Genomic DNA, 18431 nt, shown 5'->3' with positions numbered 1-18431 from the left:
TAACAGACACTTAAACAGATTGTTGGGGTGCAGCAGGTGTGGGTTGCTGTGGAAGGTGACAGCTAGCTCCCAGGGGAAAGGGGGAAATTCTTGCTTTGTGGTGCTTTTGCACACAGCTGCTCCCACATCACTCTGTCCTGGGCACAGGCAGCCACACCTCTTGGAGACCGGGCTTGCACTCGAGGTCTTGACACAAATTTTTCTGTGGTATTTGATATATCAGAGCCATGAAGAGAAACATTACAAAGATACTGAAGGAAAATGAAGAGGCTTAAAGATTATAGTAGCATTTCTAGGCTTAAATGGTGTCATTGAAATTGCAATGGGATAAGCAGTTTAGTGTCTGCAGCTGATGCTGCAGTTTTCTGGTGTGTAGCTAAGCATTTCAAACTGTTGGTGTCTTACATGTGACTTGGAATCACAAAACTTTGTATTTTTGCTTTACTGCATCCTAGAGCCTCACTTGTCAGGAATATCAAGGAAGTATACTTTAGCATCCAGCTTTCTGGTGATCAAAATATTTATATTGCTCCAGAAACCTCCAAATCAGTTTGACTTGGAAATCAAGTTAATATGATCTCTTTTGACTTGGATTTATTTCAGACTTCCAAGAATCATGTATCTTTGATTATCCAATTCCCCTTTCCTCTCCCTTATATTTATTTTTTCTTAGCTGTTGTCTTAACAGGATCTTAAGTCTTTGGGCTCTTTTCTACTACTTTTTTTGGGGGCTTTCTGTCAAAGATGATACCAATATTCCTACTTCTGCTAATACATGCTTTTCTTCACCTTTTGTTTTTAATTGCTGCATGTGGTGCTTGATTTTACTAATGAAAGTGAAATAGCAGCCCTTCTTCCTAAGGGAGAATGGAAAAGCAGTGATGGGACTTGCCTGGAATCTGGTACTGAATGTACCTTGATGGGAGTTACAGCTGGTTCTCTTAAAGTGTTTTCTTCTAAATTTTTTATCCCATCTGCTTTGTGTGGATATAGCAGTGAGAAGGTTACTGGCTTAAAAGTATACATACAGATCACTGACCTGTCTCATCACATTGAACAGCTAAATGTAAACCTTTACTCAGTGTCATATTAATGAGCTTTAAAACAGAGACAATGAAAAAATTAGTTTTTTAAGTAGGGAAACTTAATGGTTTGGGCTTTTCTATGCATGACCTTTAGGTTGCCTTAGCTTTCTGCTGGTGAGCAACTAGAATATTTATGAATGTTTTACTTAAGTTGTTCCATTATAGCTTGCATAATGAGTTCATTACCTCTTCTTATGTGACAGTGATAATCATTTATCCCCTCTTCTGTTACTACATTTAAAGTACTGTATTTCCTTTAAATTCTAGAGAGAGGTCTTTAATTTCAAGCTGTACACTCATCTTAAAGCTAGATTTTGAGTGTCAAGAACATACCTTTATTACAAGATGTTTCTTGTATTTTTCCAAGATAGATACAGAAGTTCAAGAACATTTACTTATCATTAAAATAATTTTGAGCTAAAACTACTTTTTTCCAGTTATTGCACATATCTTTTTTACATTACCTGAGTAGACTGCTGTGTAGTCTTAGTTCTGGATTAAAGACTGAAAGTAGAATCCAGGTTAAATTGTCCTGTACAGATGGTGACTCTTTAGGCTTTGATTCTTTTGTTTGAGCGGCCTGTGAGTTAAGAGAATGCTGAAGTGCACTGTTTTTATTATAGCTGTAAGTTTTACTCAAAGCTTCCATATTTTTGGACTGTCATTATAGTATTCCAAAATACAAATTCAGTGAATAGACTTTGCACTGTCATTTGAGATTTGAAATGTGGAACATCTTAAGGGTCAGTTTTGATAAAATGTCCTTGAATTTGAATCGAATACTCAGTTTAGAATGTCAAATTGTTTTGGAGTTTTGTTGGGTTTTTTTTTTGACAGTGCAGAAGTTTTGGGTCCACCAGGCTTATGTTTCAGTGCACAAAGAAATACAACTCTCTAATTTATCTGAAGTCTGTATTTGATGAATACCTACTTGTGTTCTCTGACCTCCGATAGGAATGGTTTGAAAATGCTATCACAGACTCCTCTTAGGCTCCTCTCTTCCCTTCTTTTTTTTCCTAAAGAGTGCTGTTCCCAAAGTGAATATTTGGTGACTTGAGTTCCCTTTCAACTAGTAGGCAACAAACCTCCAGGTGCAAACTTTGAACCTTACAAGACATGGGGGAGAGGCGGGGGGAGAAATCATGTGGTGCTGAGGCAGCTCATTGTCCTGCACGAACGAGACTTGGGTGTCACGAACAAACCTGGGTCTTGCTCCTGCCTGATGCCACCATGAGCTCCTTGAAGATGACTTGCAAAGTAATCAGAGCGTGGAATTAGGGTTCAAGGAGCAGAACAAGTGCCATTAGTGGGCAGTTGTACTCTGATGATTTACAGAGCACTGAATCCTAGACTGAAGAGGCTGTATTTTCCTTCATGAGTCACAGGGTAAGTGCCTCTATAGCAGTCTGTTTGGAGAAGCTGTCAAGTTGTGGATGAAGACAGCTGATTCTATATTCTGATTCATAAATCCTGGGAATGACTCCTGTGTCAAAACACCTGCATTCTCCTAAAACTTTCTCTCTCTGCTAAAATAATGCCTAACTATTCAAGCACGCTACAGTAACAGTCTACATGAGCTAAATACTTGCTGTGTATGGGTCAGCTGCTTCCAAAGGAACCTCAGACTTCTTTCCCATAAAACCCTTACAAAAAGAGACTCGATGAATAGGTGGTGAATAGCTCATGTTACAAGAAGTGGTTTCTTGGTTTGTTTTTTTTTAAGGGGGGAAGCAGTAGAGGAGTGAGAGGGAGTGGGAACCTTACAAACATAATTGCACTTCGCTAAAGTGCCAGCATCAGTAATATATTCTTGTATCTGTCATTGTCATTTATTTATTATGTGTGTTATGAATTTCAGTCTGAATCCAAGCTTTTCAATGGCTCTGAGAAGGACTACTTTTTATCTTCAAGCAAACTTACAAAAAAAGAATCTCTCAAGGTGAATAAATTTCTTAGTAACTCCTCAAGTACTATAAATGCATTCACATAGTTTTTCCTTATTCTCTAATGAGAAGACAAAAATGCCAAATAATGATGAGACTTAGGGAATATTTAAGTATTGAGAGAAGTTGTGCTGTTGAATCTCTTCAAATTTTACTGTATTTTTTACTTGAATAATAGCTTCTATAATGCAGTTTTTAAGATTGTAGAATTACTCAGATTATAGATTATTTCAGATTGGCAGGAACCTCAGGATATCTACATGCAATGAAATGACAAATAGAATTATCAAACTAGCAATTTGAATGCATTTCTACTATCTTCTTCCCTCTGTACTGTAGCAAGACCAAACTCCAGTGTTTGGTAGATACCATTTCAAGAGAAACGTAAAATTATTTGGATTTAAATGAGGGAGGTACATTCCTGTAAATTTCTCCTAGGGGAGAACATAACTGGTGGGTACAGACCATAGATCAGATAATATACCTGTATGCTGGAATTTGATTTGGTTGGTTTTTCCTCCCCTATGATTCTAACAGGAGTTTCAAAGTCCTCAGTTTAAAAATAAAATTGCAGAAGAATCTGAAATTGTCTGCATCATAGCTGCTCTTGAAGTAACAACTTGGCACGTTATGCACTTTAAAATCAAATACTCTGTTTTAAAGGTAGTTTTATATATATATATCTGTATTACAAATTGAATTTAGCAGGTTTTTTCTCAGCTTGTATTGGCTGATACCTTTTTGTGCTGATAACTGGCTTATGACCATGACATTGTAAACATTTTTTATTATTTTTTACAGGTTCAAAAGAGAAACTACAGAGAAGAAAAGAAGAGAGCCACGAAAGAATTACTTAGCACGATCACGGACCCCTCAGTTATTGTTATGGCTGACTGGTTGAAGGTCAGATTCCAAGTGTGAAACCTGAGTTGAAAATGGAGCAGTTAGTTGCTTGCTGCTTTCTGGACAGAATAGAAAAGGCTCAATCTTTTACTTGCTGTTAATGTTTTTCTACAGGCACAGCAGCCACTAATTGCAGCCCAAGGCCCCTGTGCTCAAATCCCAGGGGACTAATACAGGAACTTAGATCCCACTTACTGCAGTCACCCTAGTCACATTACTCTTGTGTGCATAGCCATCAGTTTGGGATAAGTTGGCTTTGCTGTGCTCATTTTGTCCTTTTCATTTTACACTTTGAAGTGGCTCTGTTACATACATAACAACTGCAAAAATAATTCAGTCAGATATTTAAATGCAGGTTTCTTTGTGTATTTCTGGTAATTTTCCTTTCTTAAGAACTAGCTGGTTCTTAGTTCTCTTAAGAACGATCTTGAAGACAGCAGTTCATATTATCAATGGTAGTGCAGTTGAATTGTCATGCTTCCCATATCAGGATGTGTGCATACCCATTTGTAGAACTGAGTATTCATTAAGACAGAAGAACAAGCATACCTTTACATTCTTCAGTAAACCTAGGTAAACTTTTGAAAGACCTGATAAACTTTGCTTTGAAATAAAAGCTAATAAATTTTAATTTTGTTAAGGGGGTTGGTTTTGGTATTGGCTTTACTGAGATATAAGTGTAACTATTTATCTTCTAGATTCGTGGTACCTTGAAAAGCTGGACCAAATTGTGGTGTGTACTGAAACCAGCAGTGTTGCTCCTTTACAAAACTCCCAAAAATGACCAGTGGGTAGGAACAGTGCTGCTGAATGTTTGTGAACTCATCGAGAGGCCTTCTAAAAAAGATGGCTTTTGTTTCAAACTTTTTCATCCTTTGGAGCAGACCATATGGGCTACAAAGGTTAGTGGTAGCATGCATGGTTCTTAAGGGATGACTAGCATTAATCAGCTACAAGTAAAGACAACCTCGCTGAAAAGTGGAACTGTGTTTTCTGTTTGAACTTCAGTGTTTTGTCTTGATTCTGAATATAAGCCCTCAACATCTAGTTCCATTCATCAGAAAAAGTGTTTGATTTATGCTGCTCTGTGTACTTAAAGAGCTTCAGAAATGTGGTGTGCAAAGGGTTGCCATTAAAAAGGTTAATGCCATCACTGGCAGTCACATAAATTAAAGGAATGCACATTTAACATTATATTTTACATCAGTCAAATCTCACAAATTAAGGTGAGATTTGCCAAAATTAAAGAGTTTTGTTATAAACATTTCTTGGTGTTCAACTCTATATTCGTGTACTAAAATGTCACCTTGAAAAAGTTCAATTTACTTCTAAGAGTCAAAAAGCAGATTACTTGCTTGTGCAATAATATTGCAACTTGTTAGCCAAGTCTCTTCCTTTTTGTTATGATGTTAGGATGATAAATGTTTTCATTCAGTTCTGATGTCTGTTTGCCTTGTCATAAATGGCATAATATTGTGAGCAGCTCTTACCTGTGTTGAAAAGCACAGGTGTATTCTGCAGAGCAAAGGTTTGTTTCAGTATCTTTTAAGGATCTTTAATGCTTGCTCTTACTCGTTGTTTATAATCTGATAAACTATTTTAGTCCTTGGTTTGTGTTTACATGTGGAGAGGGGATGTGGAAGCACAGCACAAGTGAACATATTTTCCTTCTAAAATGACGTCTTGCTTTAGATGAAATTACTGTACAATATTAGTACCATTGTTATAATTAATTAATTATAACCTCTAAAATATACATCTTACAATCTCACAATTAGTAGCAATTCTAAATCTTAAATTGATATAGATGTATTGTCACATCTGTAGAATATGCTGTGTTAAATTTGTCATCCTTAAAGAAGTCAGTATGATTCCTGATACTTGTGGTCATTCTGGATTTATCAGTGTTATCTAAACTTACCAAACTTAGATCAAATCACCTGTAGTTTCTTTTGAATAATTTTATTTAATTATTGCTTAGGCAAACTTTTCAGTGATTAGTGGTGATCTCACAATTGCAGAACACAAACTCCATATCCTTTTCCAAAGCTATAGCATTTGGTGTTAACGTGCTTTTTTATGATATATATACATACATTGCAAAGTGGTGGCCTGTCTGCAGAAGATTACAAATCAGTCTTATATTTCTTTATTGCTTGGCAATGAGAAATGGATTTGTTTGTTCTTTTAACTAGATATTTAGAATTTAGAGGACATACCCTCCCAGATTTTTACTTTTTTAAGGTAGGTCAAATTTTGAACCTGAACAAGTTGATATTGTCCATTCTAAATGTGCTGAGAGCTGGAGTGGCATTTGTTCATTTTGGTATGGCTATTTGCAGTTGAGAATTCCTGGATTTCATTAGATTAACGGCCTTTAAGTTTGAAACTCTTTTCTGCCTTGTTTACCTAGTCAATCAAAATGTCCTAGTTACACGTTTATTATCATGAGGCAAACTTGCAAAAGTGTAATGGCAATTGACTGATCTAGAGTAGGTTTACCACAAAGAGCCTCGAGTCCAAGGCAAAATGAGCCTTGTTTGCAGTTAGTGCAGAAAGATAGCATTGCAAAAAACATACATAGAGCTGTAAGTGCTGCAGGAGATTTTCTTGGTTGAACACACTACCCATGGTGTGTCTATCTGGCAGACTGCAAATTCTCTTCTGCAGTAATTTGGGGCCAGTCACTTCACATGCTCCCTTAAGCCTGTTGATATGGTCTTTGATGTTCTTCCTGCACTCTGAGGTAGCTGATGCACTGTACCTTCATTGTCTTCCTTGTGTGCCTGGTCCTGATGCCATTTCAGTTTTCTGAAATTATTAATTAGAAAAGTTAATTCAAATAATTTTTTTCTGAGTAAATTTAGTCAGGGGTGACTGTGTATCAGTTTTCATTGCTGTCTTTGAAACAATGTTCATGGCATTTGAGCTTCATTGGCATGAATATTCTGTAAGAAGTAAACTTCAACATTTTTTAATCTAATGGAATTTTTAACTTAACCACTGGCTTGGAGTAGTAGCATCATTCCACCAAAAACAGAGACAATCCAAATAAAGTCACCCAGCAAACAGAAATTAATGTGCCTCTTGTACAGATCACTAATTACTGGAAATTGGTTTAGAAACCATAATGGGTGATACCAAAGGAAAGTATCCAGTGGTGTTGCAGCTGTAACCATTTAGAGGAAATCAAGATCCATGAGCAGTTATATAAAATAAGTCAACTTACTTAAATACTTCTTTGCTAAAAATTACTCACTTGGTTTTAATCAACATATTGTTAAAACGCTTAGGGAATGTAACTTTCTTGCATTAAAAAAGAAGGCAAAACCACACTTCATTTCTAAATTGTAAGTAGCATGCCCTGAAGTGCCCACTGTATAAACCCAAAGGGCAGTTCTCATGAGCAGAAGTCTGCCCTTAGTCTTCCCAGTGTCCTGTGACCCAAGAGTTCCGAGGCCTTTGCAGGGTGCTGGCAGCACCCCAGGACCTCTCCCAGCCCAGCCTGGTGTGGTGCCATGGTGCTCTCCCCTCCCCAGGTGACACTGGGCTTCTTCCCTGCCTTCCCATCCTTGGGGTGAGGAGTGGTCATGCATTGGGGTTGTCCCTCTTGGTTCTTGGTACCCACTAACTCCTAATCCCAGTGTTGCAGCCTCACCAAAGGCTTTTTGGAGGCACACCTTCCCTCCCTCTCAGAGGGAGACTGAGGTTTGGAATTTTGTTTCTGGCACCCAATTGCTGTTACTCTATACTGACTCCTCAGGAGTTTCTGACCATCATTTACACCAGCACTAGTTTGTCTGTATTGGTATTTAACTGCCACCAAGACTACTCCTTAACCTGCTTCTTGCCCTCAGAAATGTTCTGGCTGTTTCATTTGCTTGCTTCTAAAATTACCTGCCTTTATCTGCTTTTGCTCAAAACTTCTGCTGGCTTTCCAATTTCCTCTTCTAAGCCTTATACTGGCTTTCTATTAGGCTTCTCCGGGGGAAATCAGTAAAGATCAAAATATATTAAGTCATCAGTTAGGCAGGCTTAACCCAGCTTTCAGCAATAGCTTCAAGTATGTTTAATACAGCCCTCTTTGCCTATCAGTTTTCTTAAAGTTATAATAGATAAGCTTTTTTTGAAAAGGACTTCAAAATGGTTATTTAACATTTTATTCCAAAATGAAGGTTGACAGAAATGGAAAAGTCTTTTGAATTTTTTTTTTTAATGTGAAGTGTGAACAACTTCATGGTAAATAGAAAATAAAACTTTGGCCAATCTGATTTATACAGAAAAAAAAACAAGCCTTCCCCCCCCCCGCAAAAAAACCCCTCAAACCAATCAAAAAACTGCACCCAAACCAAAACAAAAGAACACCAACCAACCTAAACTTTTTTTTAATCACAAAGACCATTCTTTTGAAACGTGGGCTTGAATTGGGTCCCATACTTAGAATGAAGTCTTTGAAGAAGAAATCCAGTGAAAGAGGGCTGTCCAACTTTCCATTCATGTCTTCATTAGATGTTGCTGAGTGACAGTAAATGGCCCTGCAGTGTGTCAGCTTTTTACTACATTGAATGATGAACTGTAAAAATGAATTAAAATATCTGATGCTGTTTCTTGTTTTGTGTATTTCAAGGGTCCTAAAGGTGAAGCAGTTGGTGCTATAACTCTGCCGTTGCCCAGCAGTTACTTGATCATCCGAGCCACTTCAGAATCAGATGGTAAATACTTCATTGATTTTCAGCAGTGAGAAAGATGTTTCAATTGTCTTATCATGTCTGTTACAGCCCTTTGATTGCAGTTTCATTGTTGTTAAGGTTTTGCTTTAATTTAGAGCATTCAGTTATGTTGGTACTAGTACTTTTTCGTGGTTATTAAAGGAGAATATTGATCTAAAGGAAAAGTTATTGAACTCCTTGCAGTTGCCCTTTTTTGACAGGGTAGAGGAGGGGGAAAAGGGTTATCTGTGATTTAGCTATATTAATATATGTCTAAATATTAAGTGTCTTTGTAAAGTGCTAATATGGATGTATTCTTATTAAAGCATTTCTGTGTTAAGTGCAGCAGTTGCACAGAGTTCTAGTAGCAAAAATTTCTTCAGAAAGTAGTTTTGTAAACACCCTTTACTGGTGATCAGTGGTGATCAGTGCAACTATCTTCTAAAGTTACAATGTGAAAAAAAATTAAGACTTATGTAGCTGTTTCTATCAGGTGCTTTTCATCTGCTGGTTAATTAGGCATACCCCTGCAGACTTCAGAGATAGGACTCTCTCTGCCTTCTGTGTTGAGAAATGGATTAGATACATAGAAAAGAACTAAGAAGGGGAAAAAATACACAAATTTGTTCAGTTACTTTTTGCCAAAACAAATTAGAATATCTACTTTTTATTTTTCGAAATGTTATTTATATGCTATCTTTATAGCTCTTTGTCCTTACTATTATCATGTTACTTGGGTAAATTTTGCCAAGTGATGCAATTACTTTATCTTCATAACTAGAGCAAGGCTGAAGACAACTTTGGGGGCATTCCACAGTCATGGCCTGGGTGGAACCAGACTTGCATTAAGGAAGAAATGCTGGAATATGCTCCAATAAGTCATGATTTACCTTGCTTGTCCTTCCTTGAAGCATCCCTTGTGCTGAAGCTGGCTGGTTGGGAGTTGTTTTTATGTCCCCACCAGACCGTAAAATGCAATGCATGTAACATGGAACAACTCTGATGTGTGTCTTCCAAGGCAGTGCAAGCAGGCCAAAGGAGTGGTGTAAATCCTTATATTTTGGTCTAATATTAAATTTGTCTTTAGGCAGGTGTTGGATGGATGCTTTGGAGCTGGCACTGAAATGTTCAAGTCTGCTTAAGCGTACAATGACTAGGGAAGGTAAAGAACACGATTTGAACTCCTCAGCCGACAGTGCTCACGTCTCTTTCTACGGTCTGCTCCGTCCTAACAACTTGCATGGTGGAGACAATTTACAGTAAGTGAATTGATTACTAAACCTCATTGCTTTTTGGCAGAACCGTGTAGTGATAATTTTGCCACAGGAAGGCTAAAGCTACTTTTTTTTTTTGCTCCTGAGTTCTTTTTGCATGCCTTATTTGCAGTGTGTTTTACACCCTGCATATAAAGTGAAAAAATCTTTTTTTAAGCAAAGTGGATCCAGGGGAAATTTGGCCCAAGGAATTTGGAGTATTCCATCAATAAGTTTAAGTAGTCAGTTAAACTGTTCAAAATAGAAAAAATTAAAATTTTAAGTTGGTGTCTCTTGTTAGCTTCAGCGGAGAATCCAAAGCTTAGTACGCATGATGGAAGTTGGTAGATGTGAATTTGAGTTGCTGTTCTTTAGTTAAAGAAATAAATAACCCTTTATTTAAATGGTTTCAATATGAATCATCAGATGGATGAATAATAATTCAGTCACGTGATGATTAAATGCATTAAAGTTAAAATTGTCTTATATCACCTGATATCTAAAGTCTGAGAGCCCTTGAGTTACTCCCTGATTATTTCAATAAATACTTTTTGTGAGCACAAGTTTCTGTGGAAATAAATTCTTAAGTGTAGTGAATGAATGGCTGTAGTGGGTTGACTGTGGCTGGATGCCAGGCACCCACCAAAGCCTCACTCTCACTACCCTGTGCAGCTGGATAGGGAGAGAAAATTTAACAGAGGATTCATGAGTTCAGGTAAGGACCAGAAGAAGTCACTCAATAAATTACCATCATGGGCAAAACAGGATGAAGTTAGAGATATTAATCAAATTTATGGCTAACAAAATCAGAGCTGAATAATGAGAAGTAAAATAAGACCTTAAAAAACACCTCTGCCCTACCCCTCCCTCCTTCCCAGTGGCACAGACAGACAGGGAGTGGGGGTTTCCAGCTGCTGCTCAGGGGGAGGAGTCCACCATGGGGTCCCTCCCACAGGAGATAATTCTCCAACATGAGTTCCTCCCACGGGCAACAGTTTTCCACAACTGCTGCCACGTGGGTCCCTCTTCCACAGGGGCAGTTTTTCAGGCACAGCCTGCTGCAGTGTGGGTCTCCCACAGGGTCACAGGTCCTACCGGGACACTGCTCCAGCATTGGCTTCTCTTCCAACAGGTCTGCAGGTCCCTGCCAGGAGCCTGCTCCAGCACAGGCTTCCCATGGCTTTACAGCCTCCTCTCAGGCATTCACCTCAGTAATCTTCCACCAGTTCAATAAACTTTGTGGAGATTTAGCTGTCCATTTGTCTTTCCTGTGTGGGCAGGAATTTTGTACTGCTGTTATGAGTATGCTGTTCCAGAGAGAGACCTGGACTGGGAGAAATGCAATTCTTCTATGCAATGCATAGATGGTCTGAGAAAAGCACAAAAAAGGCAAATGCTTGCCCCGTGCAGCAATTAAAGGCCCTATCCAGATGACCAATCTTGGCTCAGCTGCAGTTTAGCACCTTCTTTTCACTCCTAGGAACAATATGACTGCTGCATACAATTCAGCTGGAGATCTGTACTCTGGAATAGTAGTTTAATATCAGCTGCTGGCCAAGATTACAATCACAGCAGTTAGCTACAGCTGTTAATTAATTAAGACTAATGCTTTAATTAAGTACATCTTCTGGTATAGCATATTCTTAGAGTATTCAGTGTGCTTAACTGTCTAAGGAGCAAAACTGGCAGGCCTAGCTTTAATTGGGTGGCAGAAGAGGGAGAAGAAAGGTGAAAGCAATTTTAGCTTCAGCTGAGAGAGCACTTTTTAAAGTAGGTTAATAGCAAGAGAAGGTCCAAGGAAAACCTTGGACTGATACTTGTTGAAGATGGTCATCTGAAAAATAGGGATGAAGAAAAAGCAGGCATGTTTGCTGCTTTCTTTTTTTTTTTCTTCAGTCATTAATACTAACAGTAGACTGGGCTGCCTGATCTCCTTGACTTGGAGGCATGTGAGTGCAGGATCAGTGATTTTCCATTTGTGAGCACTGAAATTGTAAGAGACCAGTTGTATCAGCTGAATGTTTGTATGTCCATGTGGTCTGATGTGATTCATCAGAGTAGTTGGAGGAGCTAGTAGATGTTATGACTCAATTGTCTTCCAAGGGTCTGGGGAGTCTGAGGAGGTCCCCAGTGACTGGAAACTAACCAACAGTATTCAGATTTACAAGAAAGGCCTGAGGAAAGACCCAGGAACCTATAGACCTGAACTGAGACTAACCTCAGTACATGGAAAAATTGTGGATAAGATTATACTGTGTTCTGTTGAAAGACATTTAAAGAACAGTGAATCACCAGGCACAGTCAGCATAGGGAAAGTCAGATTTAGCTAATAAGATACCCTTCATAAGACAAGTTCAGTTGCCTACTGGATGAAGGTAAAGCCGTGGATGTAGTTTTTTGGATTTTATAAGGCTTTTAATATTGTCTCTCACAGGATGATTTTGGATAAATTATTCAGCTGTGAGATGAGCAAGGTCAGGATGTGCTGGTTGAAGAAATGGGTGAATGGCAGGACTCAAAGGGGTGTGGTGAATGGGGCTACATCTGGCTGGTGACACCAGCAGGGTCCCTCAGGGCTCAGTCATGGGCCAGTTCGGTTCAGTGATCTGGATGTAGCAGCTGAATGCACTCTTATCAAGTTTGCTGACAATACTACACAGGGAGGTGCTGCTGACTCTCTCAAGGGATGAGAGGCCTTGCAGAGTGATCTGCATAGATTGGAGAGTTGGGCAATCATCAGTGGCATGGAATTAAAGAAGTCCCAGTGCCTAATTCTGCACCTAGGGCAGAGTAATGCCAGGCACAAGAATAAATTGGCAGAGGAGTGGCTGGGGAGCAGCCCTGCCCTCACAGTGGCCTGAGGTGGGTGCAGGGCTAGACAAGGGCCAGTGGAAAGGGGCGAGGGAGTCTGTCTGGCAGCAGAATCAATGTGGGTCAGCAGCGAGCCATAGCAGACAAGAGGGCAAACACCATCCTGGGGTGCATCAAACAGACGTTAACCAGCTGGTCAAGAGAGGTCATTGTGCTGCTATATTCAACATTTGTCTGGCCTCACCTTGAGGGATGTGTGCAGTTCTGGGCCCCAAAATTTAGAAAGGTTATGAAGATTCTTGATTATATTCTGAGGAGGAGCAACAAATCTTGTTAAAGAGCTGGAAGGCATGGCCTGTGAGGAGGGACTGGGGACTTTCAGTTTGTCTAGTTTTGAGAAAAGGAGGCTGAGATGCAAACTTAGAGCTCTCTTACAGCTTTTTGAGGAGAGGAACTGGAAAGAGAGGTGCTGAATTCTTCTCCCTGGTATAGAAACATGGGAATGGTTTAAAGTATCATCAGAAGAGGTTTAGACTGTACATTATGGTCCAGTGTCAGAGCATATGGAACAGGCTTCCTAGGGAGGTGGTTGATGTCCCAGGTTCATCAGTGTCATTTGACATTTCAGTGAGAAGAATATACATCCTATATGTTTCCAGCAAGGCTAGTTTGACACTGCTGCCACCTCAGGCTTGATACTGGCAATTTTGGTGTGTATTTTAAGATCCTGGATTGGAACCAATGAAATGATTGTGTGAAGTTGAAGATTCATTTAGCCTTTGTTTTCAATAGGTTAAATGACAGTGAAATTGAGAGGCAGAACTACAAAGATCAAGATACATACTCTGACAAGTCTGATAAGGAAAATGACCATGACCACGAGGAATCTGATAACGATGAGCTGGGGAAAAGTGAAGACAGCGACAGTGACACATCGGAGCGACAGGATGATTCTTATGTCGATCCAGAACCAATTGATATCAAGGAAACTACTTACGTAGAACAGAGTCATGAAGAACTTGGGGAGGTAAAAGTGCTGTTGATGTACTAAGTAAGCAGGTTCTCCAAATAGTAAGCTGATATTCTAAGGGTCAGACTACACTTGAAAGCTGAGTTACAGGATTGGCTTTCATATTTTCAGCAATAATGTATAGAAGAGGTTCTGTTCACCCTTATTCTGCTCTGCTTTGCCATTCTTGTGCTAATGTGTGAGATTTTAACAGAGATAATGAAATTACCTGGCATATTGCTCAGACAGAAGGTACAGAAAGGGCCTCCTGCAGCAGAGGTTCATCACGACTACTTGTTCTTTTGTTGTTGCTTCTGTTGGGGTTTTATTAACTTAGTCCTGTTTTTTTCTTCAAGTAAAATATTCAAGTTGAAGGTTTGAATGCAACCTGGCACTTCTTTTTTTCCTTCTGCAAGAGAGAAGTTAAGCAGTAGTCCGCAGAATGGAAGGCTTGCTGTGCCTCTGATGTCAACTTGCATTCTAATGATTCCCCAGAGCTGTTATTCCACTTCTGCAGGTTTTTTTATGTATTTCCAAATATGACAGGGATTTGTAAACCAAAAATCTTGGAAACAGAAATTGAAATAAGTCTTTTCAGAAATCTCCTCTTTCTCCTTAAGAGAAATGACTATGGGATTTTTTTTATACTTCTGGAACTGGAACTTGCATATCTTATGCTTTAGTGCTTTCAAGTAAAATGTCTATACAAAACAGTGTTTTAGGAAAAGCTGAGGAGTTTTAAGTCAAACATTTTTGAATATGCATTTTAGAATTGTTCTGGGAAAAGGGATGCCTTTCCTTGGTTTTCCTACAACCACTGCTCTTGATTTCAGAAACTATATGGGATAATATCTCCCCTCTTCTTGGACAGAAAGGAGCATGGAGTGTGGCTGCTGGTTTTGCTCAGTTACCCCCAAGTGGTGTATTTTCTTTAAGGAAAACCACTGATGCTGCTGACTGATTCAAGGCAGTGACAAGCATAGATATGTCAGCTTTTATGGTTGGGAAAGGCTGCTAGAATGAACAGCCCTTCAGTGTTTGTCCTGCATTCGAGAAGAGAGAGTAATGCAGGTGATGCCTAGGAAAGGACTAAGGAAGGATTTCTGAACAACATCCTACCTCAAAATTTTCTAGCCTAGAGATGATGAAAACAAGTGCGGTTTTTGATGCTGAATAGTAAATCTATCATACTTCATTAAAGATGTATCATAAGTGTATTTATAGAAACTTGATCTAACTTGCATAGTTGCTTCAGCATCTCAGAATGGTTTATTTTAAGTATCCATTTCCCATTCTACTGCAACCTTAGAATGTGCTGACCTGTCTTCTGGAGGATTGTTTGCTTTCTCCTTTCTGTAAGCAGTTTTTTGGTTCATCCTAGGCAGGTGAGGCTGCTCAGACAGAAGAAGTGTCAGAAGAAAACAAAAGTTTTATCTGGACACTACTAAAGCAAGTCCGGCCAGGAATGGACTTGTCCAAGGTTGTACTGCCTACATTTATTTTGGAGCCTCGCTCTTTCCTGGACAAGCTCTCTGATTACTACTACCATGCAGACTTTCTGTCTGAGTAAGTCTCTGGTTTTCATTCTTACCATTTTAAAAATTAAAATGGGGTAACAGTGTCAGATATTGTCATTTTCTGAAAGCTAACTGCCTTGAGAGCTCATAGGTACATCTTGAAGTCTGGCCCCTCTTATAATTTAATAGCAGTCATATTGCAGGCATTTCTGGTTTAGCTTCTGAAGACTGGTTGAAAGACTTCTGAAAATGAGTTTAATTTTTTTTTCTCCAAGAAGCATATTTAAATATGAGATACCAATATTAGTTATTTTTTTAATGCAGTGTTAAGTTCGGTCCAGATTTACAGTTGCCAGCTCAAATGTAGCTAATAAATTAAAGACTATAAATTAAAATATTATTCAGCTCAGAGCTCTGCATGTAAGTAGGCTGGTAATAAAAAGATACCAAAGTAGTAACCTATAAATGGAAGAACTTAAGTGGGAGTGGGACAGAATTTAATGTTACAAAGAACAGACTCAAATATGGAAATACCATTTCTGGTATTTTAGTTTGATTTCAATTTTGAAACAATTATTTGAAAACTTTAAATTTGGTCAGATCAGGCTTGAAGTTTTACAGTAGTGCAAATCACAGACCTGTTTTAGTCAGCTCAGATTCAAGATACATCACAACAATTGATAGCATGTTATACATGATGCAATACTGGTACTTGATCTGTGTGTTCTGTTTCACAGAGCTGCTCTTGAAGAGAATGCTTACAACCGCATGAAAAAAGTAGTGAAGTGGTATTTGTCAGGATTCTACAAAAAGCCAAAGGTATACTCTCGCATATTATTTTGTCTTCAGTCACTGTGTCTAGTTTGAGAACTTAGGGATATGCTGGAGTAAGTTTTTCTTTTTGAATTTATATTTTAATGCATCTTTAAAAAAGCAAAGTTAAGTTTTCATTGCTTACACAAATACAACCTGGAAACTTTTGATCCCTAGCCATGCTTAAAATAGTCTACATTCAATTGTGTTTGTCCCATGGAGTAGAAGTTGAACTAAATATTTTTTAATAAAGTTAAGCCAGTTCTATATTTACCATTCTTTAGTGATAACAGTCTGAAATTGGAAGACTAATGTTTCTATCACTTCATTTAGCTTTGCACTAAATACTCCTCATAGTAATGTTGTTGGGAAATAGTATTGACAGAAAGTACTTGCTACCTAGCTTCAGACAAAAGCTCTGTAATAATTGTGAAAAGAAAAAACAAACCAAAACCCCTTACATTCTGTGTGTCCTTATGTGTAGAATAGTTTAGTGGATATACTGAATGTATGATAATTTCCTTAGAGTGAAGAGCAGAATAATTGAGCATTTCAAATGATGAAATCAAGTACCATGTACTTCAGCATATATATATAATGATAAGTTTTTTCCTGTGTGTCTTATCTTTAGTGATAGATGATAAAATGTTTTGTGACTTGTGTACCTGCACAGTATGGTTACTCTCTCTTCAATTTCTGTTTAGGGACTAAAAAAGCCGTACAATCCTATACTTGGAGAGTTTTTCCGCTGCATGTGGATTCATCCAAGGACAAACAGCAAGACTTTTTATATCGCAGAACAGGTAGATGCAATAACTGGAAAAAATAATTTTAAGAAAAATAAATGTATTCTACATTTGTGCTAGTTAAATTCTATAGTTTCAGAAAATATATTGAAATGTATGAATAGTACCCTATAACCTCTCCTGGTGAGCATAGTTTTCTTACAGTTGTCTCTTTTAAGTGTGCCTTCCTAAAGAGAGAGAGGGAGGAAGGTGCTTCCAATATTTCTGTTCCTCGTCCCCTGGAACAACTCAACTGCTGATTTTCTTAACTCTTGAAATTCAGTAGGTGATTGCTTTATCTCTAAAGATTTTAGTCAAACTTTACATATATTAACTGCATTCTAATATATGCAGCCTGAATTTTTCATTGTCATTATTAGCTCAAAGTTTATACTATATTTACTATATTGCTTGTTTTTGTTTGTCTCAAATATGGGTTTTTTTTCCAACAGGTGTCACATCATCCTCCAATATCTGCCTTCTATGTTAGCAACCGCAAGGACGGGTTTTGCCTTAGTGGTAGCATTCTGGCCAAATCAAAATTCTATGGTAAATAATGGGGTTTTTTTGGTTGTATGTGTATTGAGGGATGCAAAATTGGTGCACGTGAGCTGTGTTTTGTGGATGAAAGAAGGCTGTTAGAAGGGTCAGCGTTTTGGTTGTTGTTTTGTCCTTTCTTTACCAAGTTTTTGCTACTGGTCTTCAGAATTTTAATTTCTATTTTTGGAGTGTTTTAATATTTAATTGTAGACACTGTTTATTATAGTGGCTTCACTAGGATAGGTTGCAGTGTTAAATACACTGATGTTCTTAATTGTATTGCTTAGTTATTAGGGAGTGTTGACTATTGTCTTGTAGAGGGAGAAATGTGACTGTCTGTTTTTGAATTTCAGGGAATTCATTATCTGCCATACTAGACGGAGAAGGACGGCTAACATTTCTAAATAGGGGAGAAGATTATGTAATGACAATGCCATATGCCCATTGTAAAGGTAGTGATTCTTTTATTCTCTAGATGGCAAAGTTATGGGAAAAGAAGTTTGTTATTTTAAATAGTTCATTATTCTAAATAATGTGCTGTGTTGGATTCAAGCTTGTCATCTGGAGGAGAGTGTTCTGAAGATTGGTGGCTCTAGGCTTCCCCATATTTTATTAGGAGAAAAATACATCTGTTTAAGCCATGTTTTAATTTTTGACTGTTTTACGTGCCTCCTCGAGCCAGGTCTCATACATAAGCTCTTGGAGGTATATAACACACCCAAGATAGCTCAGCTCCCTTTGGAGGCATAAAATCAGCAGGATGGCTTCTGTTTGCACTGTTGGAAACAAAAAGGTTTAATGAAAGGCAAAATAACAAACAGAAAAAAACGAGTCAGGTGCAAGAAGTTCTTTCTCTTGCTAAAACACCTCACAAAAGCAATTAGTTTCTTTGTTCACATATTTTTCTAGTAAATTGCCCAGGTGGGACTTTTTGGCTTCTGTCCAATTAGCTATCCTTGAGTTTGAGATGAAGTCCCCTAGGCCTATGAGATGCCCTTTCACCTGATCGAGGAGAAAAACTTCTGGGCTTCTTTCCTCTTTAGGTGGGGACAAAGGATAGTTT

The 18431-nt window shown here is 38.3% G+C and overlaps 1 protein-coding gene across 7 annotated transcripts in view; it reads left to right on the top strand.

The window, feature by feature from the left end:
- The window catches only part of OSBPL8 (oxysterol binding protein like 8), an 83799-nt gene that overhangs the window by 55177 nt on the left and 10191 nt on the right, over nt 1-18431 (top strand). For all 7 annotated transcript variants that reach the window (XR_010362129.1, XM_064419563.1, XM_064419562.1 and 4 more), the window contains 11 exons: nt 2944-3024; nt 3830-3931; nt 4630-4833; nt 8559-8643; nt 9728-9899; nt 13497-13731; nt 15095-15279; nt 15968-16049; nt 16748-16846; nt 17281-17377; nt 17722-17820. Coding sequence is in view for 6 of the 7 variants with exons in the window: in XM_064419563.1 (XP_064275633.1) it covers nt 2944-3024; nt 3830-3931; nt 4630-4833; nt 8559-8643; nt 9728-9899; nt 13497-13731; nt 15095-15279; nt 15968-16049; nt 16748-16846; nt 17281-17377; nt 17722-17820 (1441 nt within the window). In the remaining variant the exon portion in view is untranslated. The remainder of the gene's footprint in view (nt 1-2943; nt 3025-3829; nt 3932-4629; nt 4834-8558; nt 8644-9727; nt 9900-13496; nt 13732-15094; nt 15280-15967; nt 16050-16747; nt 16847-17280; nt 17378-17721; nt 17821-18431) is intronic.

This window comes from Passer domesticus, chromosome 5 (genome assembly GCF_036417665.1).
Source record: "Passer domesticus isolate bPasDom1 chromosome 5, bPasDom1.hap1, whole genome shotgun sequence".
Lineage (NCBI taxonomy): Eukaryota > Metazoa > Chordata > Aves > Passeriformes > Passeridae > Passer > Passer domesticus.
This window is presented reverse-complemented; position numbering and strand designations above follow the sequence as displayed.